General features: G+C 41.6%; 1 protein-coding gene across 1 annotated transcript; it reads right to left on the reverse strand.

Moving 5' to 3' along the window:
• Positions 1 to 321: 321 nt before the first annotated feature.
• On the reverse strand, positions 322 to 11,011 carry LOC109525500 (HHIP-like protein 1). Its single transcript, XM_019886043.1, has 10 exons — positions 10,679 to 11,011; positions 5,987 to 6,251; positions 5,388 to 5,667; positions 4,936 to 5,061; positions 4,680 to 4,823; positions 2,883 to 2,995; positions 2,585 to 2,725; positions 1,506 to 1,580; positions 721 to 847; positions 322 to 613 (listed from the first exon to the last, which is right to left on the reverse strand). Exons 1-10 carry the CDS (start codon positions 10,988 to 10,990, stop codon positions 439 to 441), a joined length of 1,758 nt encoding a protein of 585 aa, XP_019741602.1. The 5' UTR covers positions 10,991 to 11,011; the 3' UTR covers positions 322 to 438.
• Positions 11,012 to 11,545: the final 534 nt, after the last annotated feature.

Raw genomic sequence — 11,545 nt, forward strand, 5'->3', positions numbered from 1 at the left:
AATTCAACACTAAAATGTATTTACTGTTTGTGTCCACGCAGGTGTGAGATCATGTTTTCATTCATCCACTTTATACATTGAACAGAAATGAAAGAAACAAAATGAGCAGTGCTATTACTTCAATATAAAACAAAAAGTCCTTCAAGATTAAGACCATTTTAAGTTTTCATTCCCAGCAGAGCACTGGAAAGAAACTTCGATTTGATGGTATGACCTCTCGGTTCAGCTCCATTGGCCATCATCAAACAGTATGTTGCTCTTGGCTGTTAGTCGTGTTGGGGAGAACGTTGATGAGAACGTTTTATTCCTTGTATATTGTGGATCGGGCCAAATGTCATTGCTTTGTAGGGCTGAGGAATAATTACAATTCTTCTTCATTTTATAATCTTGAGTAGACCCGCACTCCACAATTAACCTGAAACTAATTTATGTACATCCTCATGGTATCTGACAGGAGGAGTCCTTACCTGCCTCATCCTCTGCAAATGAAATGATGTATTTATAGTAGCTGTTGATGAGTTTGGGGAATCTGCAGGTCTGGTCTCTTCCCATACAAATTTCATTGTACTGCCATTCACCTGTCATCACATTCTCCTTCAAGGACATCAGGCGCCTGGGAAGCAATGAACATATTTTATTCATTAACGCACACATTCAAATGGCCTTTAATCCAAAGCCTGCAGAGAAATGTGGAGATGAAAGCGTGACAGAAGTGCGCACCCGCTCATGAAGTCTCCAAAGATGTAGAGTCCATTCAGGTTGGGCATCTGGCAACCTCTGTAGATGTAACCCCCCGTCACTGATTTGCCCAATTTATGGGGGTAGGCAAAGATGGGCAAGATGTCATCTGGGTAACATAAAACACATCTGTCTTTAGAGAGAAGTCTTTGAATAGCGACCAAATGTATTCATTGACACACGAAGAGCAAAATATTTGCTTATAATGAATAGTCATATTTAATTGTGGACCTTGTTAACATTGTCGATCATTTGTTCATTATATAGTTTATCTATACATCAATTTTCTATACCACTTGCCTTCATTCTGTTGCTGATCTTTGAGTGAGAGGCGGAGTACACTCAGGATTGGTCGCCATTTATTCGCAGGGCACGTAAAGACAACCATGCACACTTGAGATTGTCACCCAAGGACAATTTAGATGATTTATTTCACCCAAAATGCGTATTTTTGCGAATGTAAGAGGAAACCCATATCAAGGACAGGGAGAACTGTGCTGCCCTTCATAGTTTGGAATTTTAAATAAACAGAATCTTCCAGATTAGGTTTAGATATTGCAATGTGTAAATATTCATAACAGGTCAGGAGTATCTATTTTTTTTTTCTTGCATTGTAAGCGAATGGAATGGAATAACTTTGCGTGCAACTGGCACATACAACATGCATGGTAACGTGAACACGTTTCACACCCTGCAATGGAAAACTTCCCAGTGGTTTGCGGCGGCTTTCTGCACAGCATAAAACAAGTGAAATCAAGTCGCCTCACCTAGCGATGAGTTACGACAGAGTTTGCGATCGTAGCAGCTGAAGCCTTCTTTTGCCCTCCATCCATAATTGCCTCCTTAAAACACATGGCATCGTTAATGGAACACCTTCTATCAAATGACATTTCATTCCTTCATAATGAAAAAAAAAACTGCCTCATATTGTTGATGATGCATTTCTATGAATATTAAACGGAACTTTTTGTGCAGTTGGTATTCCCCTTTTTCAACAGTGCTTCTTGCCATTATATGTTATACCGTTTGGAATGCACGTTTATTTTTCCATTTGTGAGGAACACACATTTATGGGATGAGGAGTACATCGTAGAAGGGTCATTGTACCCGACGCAGGAATGACTAGCAGGTGCCTGAATATATTATGATGTCGTCAGCCAGCATCTCCATCGTCATCGGAATCGGCAGGGCTGTGCGGTTTGTGCTCGAGTGACCAACCACAAAATCACCACACAGGAATGTGTGACCAGGCGAGTGACCACCATGAGAAAGAAGTGCCAGTTGTTATCGGGGTCTTCATCATTCACTTGAAACGAAACCGGCTATACTAAAAGTATAGAATATATTGAAAAGCATCATTCTTACAACAGAGATTTACTGAAAACACATTTTGAATTACATGAGCACTTTCATACATGATTAATCAAGCATAACATTCAACCACTAGATCTATTTTTTTCCTGTCCAGCAAATAATGACAATTTGACATATTGATCAAGAAATAATAATGTGCTTGATCAGAATATTTTGTCTGCTTGTAAAACAATACATCAAAACTTTATGGTAAACGTAATAATGCCAGCATTAAAATTTAGCCCAAATATCATTTTGGAGAGCATCTACAACATTGACGGAATGTGAAGAGGAGAGCTTGGGGAGCACAAAAAGAATTCCACATAAAAGTGGATCACTATTTCTGGATAAAAATGCCCCATTGTTGTTGATTTGGAGCAGCTGTGGAATAAACTTATTTACTCGGTATGATGGTCTGAAAAATGGAATACGAAAGCACGTTCTTACAAAGAGCAATAGTCTGGATCACAATGGGAAAATCATTTCAATGTACCTTTGAGAATGAGGTCGATTTCTTCATATTTGTTCTGGCCGACATCGCCACAAAACATCCTGCCTCGGCCAAAGCCTGTTTTCGGGTCTCCGCGGTCAATAGAGCAACGCCACATGTTGCGCACGCCATAAGCATAAATCTCTGCAAGGGGACGTTTTTACACATACAAATGAACAGGGCGAAGATTGAATGCAAATGGGATAAAACCTCGATATCATTTCAGGAGTAAATAGACATTGTCAAATCAATTAATTCACACAATATTTGTAGCATGACTATAGGACTGCCACGCATGTACCTGGGAGGCTCCCCTTCTCTCCCAGAAATGGGTTGTCTGAAGGGACGCTGTATGGTGCACCATCATCATTGTCGTTAATATCAACACGTAGCACCTTGCCAAGGAGGGTTGACCTACGAAAGCAGAGTGTGACTTGAAGAGTTCGAAGAACATAGAGAATGTGTCTTCATGGCGTTTTTATTTTCGACAAAGCGTGTTCGCCATCCTTTGGATTGAACCACCCGGCAACAGTCAACCCGGTCAAACTGAAACATCTCTTGGATTGGATTCTCACATTTCAATTTTGATGCACTGCAGCAACCACTTCTAAAAGCCTTTTCTCTCTCTCCCGAAGCTCCCCTCCTCACCACCTTCCAAATTCCAAAGTGTGGCAGCCCGCAATGTGTCGTGTCAATATTAGATTTGGCCAAGTGTACCCTCCTTCATTCCCCACGGAGTTAAACTGCATGTCAACACAACCACTCAGACAGTTAAACTGTACCTTTCAGGAGAGGTGGTTTCACTTTGCAATCACTGAACCACAAAAAGGAGTTCGTCAGACAGAGATTAGTAACACAGGCGATTATATGGTATGAAGATGAAATATAATATGGATGGATGATTATTTCAAACTATGTACCGGTACTTGTTTTGGTTGCTATTTATGATGCGACTGTGATGTGACATTCATTCATCGATTTTCTATTATCCTCACGAGGGTCGCGGGTGTGTTGAAGCCGATCCCAGCTGACTTCGGGTAGTAGGTGGGCTGCGCCCTGAACTGGTTGTCAGCCAATCGCAGTGTTTATGTGACATTATTCTTCAAATACGAGCAGATGAGTCACAGCCACATTGGCTGCTTTTGCCGGGGGTCACTGTGGCTTGATCGGAGTGGATGATGACATCTAATAGCATTCATTGGTTTTTAAATTGCATACTGCAACATATGAAAATAAAAACACCCATGGGGAAACATAGTCCATTATTAACTAGGTAATGATTTGACCAGATTTCAGAGGTGAGTAACAATGTTTATGAACACAGGGTAGGCAATTATGTCTGCACTCATTTTTATAAATCCATTTAATATGAGATTGGGGGCCCTACTTTTTTTTTTTGTCCAGTACAAGTCCAGCACAAAGTGAGGTCTAACTGTGGACATTAGCGGCGATTCCTTTCTTTTCCTATTTTTGTAGGTAGAAATGGGCATTTGCGCCGTTATGGGGATGCACGCAGCTGGCTTGTTTCACGACTAATGGAAGCCACTCCCCTCGTTCCCTTTAAAATCAGAACAGGAAAGTCGCGCGGTCTAGACCAGTGATCCCCAACCTTTTTTTGCGTCACGGACCAGTTGAGACAAGTACATGGTACTTGTGGACCAGCAACCATTTTGTCATTGCTTTTAAATTGGCGGCTTTAAAGCACTGGTACTGACAACAAAGATAATTTATAGAGTAATTAAACATTTTATGAACAGATTTTTTTTTCATTAATTTCAAACTTGTGTTGTTCTATTGTACAACAAATGTAGAATAAAATAAAATAACACAATGAACTACTAAGAAAGGGCCAATCAGGCCTTATAGTGTAAACCTAACAATACTTAAGGTATTTATGACCCTACGTACATAGTTAGCATCATTGTTACTTGGGTATTAGTTGTTCAAATGATTCAACAGATTTCTTGTATTTTAATCAAAACAATTACAGGAATGTAATTATAATATACAAATGAAATATTTGGTATTAAGTATTACTAATGCATATCCATTTTTCTCCACACACATGCGTGAGACACAATGATTTGATAATACTCACTTGTTCTGCGAGTTGCCAAACTTTCCAAAGGGGTCCCCAGCTCGGCCACCATCTCCAATGAAGATGTACAAATATCCGTCATGGCCAAACAAAAGCTGCCCCCCATTATGATTGGACGCTGGTTCTACCAGCTCCAGGATGGTTCTACAGTTTGGGGGCGAAAACAAGAACATGAGCTCGATTCATAATTGTGCATGTGCAGACTACACTCAAGGTAGAATTATTGCCCAAAATGATGTAGGACCTTCCCCCTCACCTCTCTGAGTTATGGTCAAGTTGGTTGTCGTCATGTGCCGACAGTGTGAACTCGCTGATACGTATCCTCTCCGACCTCTTGACAGACACCGAGTAGTAAACATAAGCTTTTCTAACTATGGTGAACCTGCAGGTAAGTAAGATACGCAATTAAACACTGGAGGATTTGATTTTTCCAATGGAAACTTGACAGATTAACATTGATATGTGCGTAACAACTTTGGGATGAACTAAGACTAGAGATTCTGTCATTCAGGCCCCCTATGCCCAACGTCGGAGCCCGCTGACTTAATACAAAAGGTCTTTTTGATGAATGGACAGAAATAGCCACTGATTTTTGGCAGAAAGTCGCCCGAGATGTGAGGAATTTGTTTTAGTGTGAACAGCTCCATATTTTCTTAAATTATCATCGCTTGGAAGGTGTACAAAAAAAAAAAATGGGAGTGAACTAACCTTGGATGCAGGGCTATGCACAGGAATCCTCTCTCATCTCCAGCCCAAGGTGATGTCAGCACAGCCCGAGTGAGGTTGAGGAACGGACGATCGATCCTGGAGCCGTTCGGCAGATAGACCCACACGTAGCCCAGCTGCTCGGCCACGAAGAAACGATGCGTTCCGTCATCCGCGTGGATCATAGCCACCGGGTTCCGGAGCCCGTTTGCAACTTCCTGCAAGCAGATCTCTAGACAGCCCTCGGTGTCCTCTCGAACAGAACCCAGATTAGCATTTAGTTCTGCAGATGGGCAAGAGGAGCGTCAAGCTAACGACGTGAACATATTACAAAGATATTTTGAGCAATTATTATCGAAACACTTCCGCTTTGTAGGCCGATTGCTAGCACATATGATTTTGACAATATGACTTTTTTTTCTTTGCCATCCTGGAACGTAATTCTATTTTTCTTTGTTAGGAAACCGAATCCTTTTGATTTGCCGTCTTTTGTGATTACATTACAGGGACATGACAAGATTCTTGTTCTGACAAATCCTCATTGAGTTTCCACATTTCATGCGCGTCTGATTGTAACCGTGCATCTGTTTGTGTCGGCATACCTGCATTTGTCAAAACATTAGGGTAGCAGTACTGTTTGTCCTTTAGCTCCAGAAATTCACAGAAGAGTCTGTGATCTTCCTCTAGTGTGGCGGTCAGATTTGCATACTGTCCTGGGCTGCCCTGGTCCTCCAGGAGGAGACTTAATGTGTATCTACACTGGTTCCAGTAGTCGTTGCAATAGTTGCCACACAGTCCGGGCAAAATGCGCATGGGTGTGTTTGCATCCTCTGCATCATACAGGTGGGCGGCATATGGGGAACACTCCTGCACAGGGTTAGAAATTTCAGCAATGACACGGCAATTCGAAAATACATTTCCCACGGTAACGCTGTTCAATTCTTTTCGAACGCTATAATTATTGCACGAGACCAAAGAAGCTGGGAATCCTGAAATTTGGGAACCATAATGAGATATCCTGCATTCACAGGAATAAAAGTACACAGTTCTGGTATTGATCATGTTTGTCAGTGCTTTCAATTTAACTGTATGGATCAACTATATGCCAAAAGAAATAATTCTGTGAGAAATTCACCAATGAGCATAATGTATTTTCAGCAGCTCGTTTTTTCAGCTCACTCCGTGATGTCATCAGATTGCATCAGAAAACTTGGCTTCATGCCAAGACAATGGATGAATGACCGACCTTATTATGCTATTTATATTAAAGCATGCAAACAGAACACTGCAAACAGCTGTGGCAGAGAAATACCTAAATGTTGATTTTTGGATGTTTTCTTTCCACTAAACTGAGCGAGGACCAAAAAAAGCTTGCAAAAAACTTAAACAAAGCATCAGCGACATTTTTGTGCCTTCATGTGGTCAAAGATAATTTCCTTTGTCCTCTCAAGGGAAAAAAGAGAGATCATTGCGCTGTTTTGGCAATCTGGATGCCTTTGTTCAGGCTTAATAAATAAGCGCTGCAGTCATGAGTACATTTGACAATATACCGTAGTTGATCTCAGGAGTGAAAGTTAATAATGTACATAAACAGACGACGTGCGTGTTTATTTCCTTGCAGCTGCCTCACCGACGTCCAGCCAAGTCTTTGGTTAAACAGCTCATGTTTGTGTGTGTGTGTGTGTGTGTGTGTGTGTGTGTGTGTGTGTGTGTGTGTGTGTGTGTGTGTGTGTGTGCGTGTGTTTGCGCTTGTGTACGTGTAGCATGTTATAAATGGATACAAGACAAGGTTCAGCCGGTTATTAAGTCAAAACCGCGCTCTCGACCACACCCAAAATGGTGAACTAAAGGCACGCGGAGACACAAAATCCAAACCGTGGTGTGGTTGTTTGTGGCCGTGAACCGGACTTGCCTCTCTGACAAGAAAAGAGCAGATTTCACGGTTGTTGTTCTTGATTGATGACACTTTTGATAAAGTGCGTCGTCATATTTATTAGCTCATGGAAAATCAAGACTGTATCATCTGAGTGTATTTACCTCCTCGGGTTTATTTTTGCATGAAGAAATGACATCATTCATGGAATAGGTTGAAAGGTTTGTTTTTGGGGTTGGTCATTTTTATTTATTTTTTTTTAGAGAGGGTGAGCATGATACATATCACAGTTTTGTTTGGATCATATTGACAAATAATGTTTTTAGATTTGGAGATTTTAAGAAAACTTGTGATCTCGCATGAGCCAAAAATTGAGTAAGCGGACTGTTTGACACTCAAGCAACTTCACTGAAACCGCGTCCATCTATTCGGCTATGCTAAATAAAACACAGAAGTGGGAAATGGACTAGTGACAAAACCGTAATCATCCGAAAGGAGAATAGTTTGATTACAAACCTCACAAAGCTGTGTTGTGAATCCAGCTCCTGGAAGAGGGAATAAAACCGTCTACTTAAAATTCTTCTGTTTACCGAAGCTATATAAACATAACTATTTTCATATATTGTGTGTGTTATTTGAAATATGACAAGAAAAAGTCTCTGTGCTTGAGTCACTCCGCTACTGTTGTCAGATGTCGGTCAGGCATGTGTGAAGCGCCGACTTGACTGCAACGAAAAACGTGATGTGAACGTCAACGTGTACCATTGGCATATGGATGAACATTCCAAATCAGAGATGGGAGCGCACGCAGTAACTCTTTGATGCTAAGTGAATGCAACCATCATTTTGATTGCAGGTTTGGTAGTTTTAAACACACAAACACACGCCCACAGAGATCCGACCACAATCGAAAGCTTCTAGTTCCATTTTTAATCACCATCATTTTATCCCCTGTGCAATGTATTTCTTATCTCATTGAAAATCTTTTCTTTGATTTCTTTATCCCTCATGGAGGAAATTCAAATATCCTGTCCCCCTGGCCAGAAGAGGATGTGGATGTTTGTTTGGTCCATGAAGTTTGTGAGAGGGGGTGGGGGTAAGCGGACTGTTTGACACTCAAGCAACTTCACTGAAACCGCGTCCATCTATTCGGCTATGCTAAATAAAACACAGAAGTGGGAAATGGACTAGTGACAAAACCGTAATCATCCGAAAGGAGAATAGTTTGATTACAAACCTCACAAAGCTGTGTTGTGAATCCAGCTCCTGGAAGAGGGAATAAAACCGTCTACTTAAAATTCTTCTGTTTACCGAAGCTATATAAACATAACTATTTTCATATATTGTGTGTGTTATTTGAAATATGACAAGAAAAAGTCTCTGTGCTTGAGTCACTCCGCTACTGTTGTCAGATGTCGGTCAGGCATGTGTGAAGCGCCGACTTGACTGCAACGAAAAACGTGATGTGAACGTCAACGTGTACCATTGGCATATGGATGAACATTCCAAATCAGAGATGGGAGCGCACGCAGTAACTCTTTGATGCTAAGTGAATGCAACCATCATTTTGATTGCAGGTTTGGTAGTTTTAAACACACAAACACACGCCCACAGAGATCCGACCACAATCGAAAGCTTCTAGTTCCATTTTTAATCACCATCATTTTATCCCCTGTGCAATGTATTTCTTATCTCATTGAAAATCTTTTCTTTGATTTCTTTATCCCTCATGGAGGAAATTCAAATATCCTGTCCCCCTGGCCAGAAGAGGATGTGGATGTTTGTTTGGTCCATGAAGTTTGTGAGAGGGGGTGGGGGGGGCGGGGGGAGGGGTCTCTTTCACTCTCACTGATATCAGTGCCAGGAGGCTCCCACAGTGTCCCTTGGAACAGGGACGGACTCTCAGTGGAGTGCCTTCATCAAAAGAATTGTATCCGGGAAGTGGTCAAACTTTAACTCAGTGGGGGTCTCCATCAATAAGTGACAATTGCAGAAATAAAAGAAAAAAAAGTTTTGAGAAATAAATAACGACCAGCATGGCATTAATTTGAGCAGCCTTTTTTTCAAGCTCCACTCAGCTAACTGTTAAGTCACTCCAAAAGCACAGTGCCGCTTTCAGAGCACCTCTGTAGACTATAATTACCATCGTGTTCCAAACCTGTACTTAAAAGAGTCAGAGGGTTCGTCATTGTCTTAACATCATGCACTTTTTGTTTTCTATGTTAAGTCCTGTCGGGAGGTTTATGGGCCAGTCTTTAGCTGAGCTAGACAGCTTTTAATTCACACTTACGTGGTTTAGAGTTCGGAGTTGCACAACCAGGATTCGATTATGCAATCGGCAGGCGGGAAGAGTTTGGCGGCTCGCTGCGCCAGGAAGCGAGTTGTGGGAGTTTGAGTGCGAGCAAGGAAAGCTCCGTGTACTTTGAAGAACCACTCAGTCCAGAAAAGAGCCCGAAATATCGCCTCGGCGGAAATGGACAGCTGTTTATTAGGAGTGCGAGTCCTCTGTGAGGAAATTGCAGCAGACTGGGGCAGTGTGAGTCATTGTTTTGAAAATAGCTTTAATTGCTACTCCTTCAGACCACGTCTGCTGCCTCTCAAGTTAAAGCAACGTGTATGTCGATGTGGTCATTCAGTCGTCTAATGAGAATGAACACACTCGAAAGTTCGAGACCAGCGTAATTCCGACAAACATTTGATACGGTGTATGTCGCGGTTTCTTTCAGTAAAAAGTTCCATGAAACATTATTTAGCTCATTTGAAAGACGGCACATTGGTTAGTTTTGCTTTCCTTTGCAATTATGTCTAATTGAAATTTATATTTCGAGCAACATAATAAGGGGCGGGGCCATTGTGTCACACGTTTTTGGTTGTTTTTTTTTTTTTTGTCAATTATACAGCATAATTTGGGGCCATGAAGAGTGATATCAATTTGGTCACAATGTTTAAATTCAAAGCAGTACAGTTAATTGGTTTGCAAGTCTGCCTAATGGTTCGGAAGTTCGGGGTTGAAATCTCATCTACAGCCGTCATGGGTGAGCTTTGCATGTTCTCCCTGTGCTTGTCTTAGTTTTCCGCTCGTTTCCTAAAAACACAATAGCTACTATTTTGCTCATAGGTCCGAATTTGTGTTGGTTGTCATCAATATGGACCCAACGATTGACTGTCGACCAGTTCGGGATGTACCCCACCTTTGGCCCAAAGTCAACTGTGACAGGCACCATCTCACAAGCGACCCAAATGAGAACAACGTAGCAAAAGGATGGACGAGTAAACTTTTTTTTTTTTTTTTTTTACTACTATGACATGCTCATTGTGTGATGTTCTGTGTCTTGTATTATTTTGGAGTATAAGAGGGCCAATCAATCAAATCACTATCATCTATTCGGTAGTCAGCAATCACAATGTATCTCACGCTCACCTGGCAGAGGATGCTTCGTATGTACCTTCCACAGGTGACGTAACCAGAATGATCAAAGTGTTCCATGATGGAGTAAAACTTTGCCGACAGCTGATGATCCTTTTCGTCGTCACAGCATCCAAATTTGGCATACTCTTTGCAGAAGAGCAATGGCCTCTGGGGTTCAAACGGTGGCTTGTAATCCAAACACTGAGGATGACAGCCCCCCGACCCCGCTTGGGTGAGCAGGAGAAGCATGGTAAGAAGGAGATGAGGCGGCAAGTCCCGTCCCGGGATCTGATGCAGGTTCAGGATGCATGTTAATAATGTCATTTTTTTTTTTCAAAGAAAGTTCAGTAGGGTTTGATTTAACCTGCTGGTAATGTGATAACTCAGCACAGCTTGTGAATGGTAAGTGTGAAGTTAGATGTAAATAAAACCATCAATGTGACGTGAACAGGCGTCATGAGAAATTAGACATATTTTTTAACAACGACATTTAGGTTAGTTCAATTGACGGCGGATTGTGAATCAGTGATGTTCCTGGAGTTTTGTTTGTGAGCGTGTACATCAAACACACTGACCACTCATCACACCTGTTCGCAAATTGTTTGACAGCTCACTCCAGTTAAATCTGAAAAATATCCCCGCATATCACACCTGCATGACAATCTGTGCTAAGAGTTAAAAAACAAAAGAGGGTGCAGTGATCCAGGTCCAGCGCTTCCTGCGGTAATCTGCTGTGCATCTGCCCAGGTGATTTGTGGATGATGCCCCCAAAGTCCTCAATGTGTCAATCGCTGCTCTTCAATCAATCAAGTTCTCACATCCGTCACATGACAAACTGCCCAAAACAAAAGCAGTTGCCTGATGCTGAGCAATCCTTAC

The sequence above is a fragment of the Hippocampus comes genome, unplaced genomic scaffold, assembly GCF_001891065.2.
Source record: "Hippocampus comes isolate QL1 unplaced genomic scaffold, H_comes_QL1_v1.1 scaffold29, whole genome shotgun sequence".
In the NCBI taxonomy this organism is placed as follows: Eukaryota; Metazoa; Chordata; class Actinopteri; order Syngnathiformes; family Syngnathidae; genus Hippocampus; species Hippocampus comes.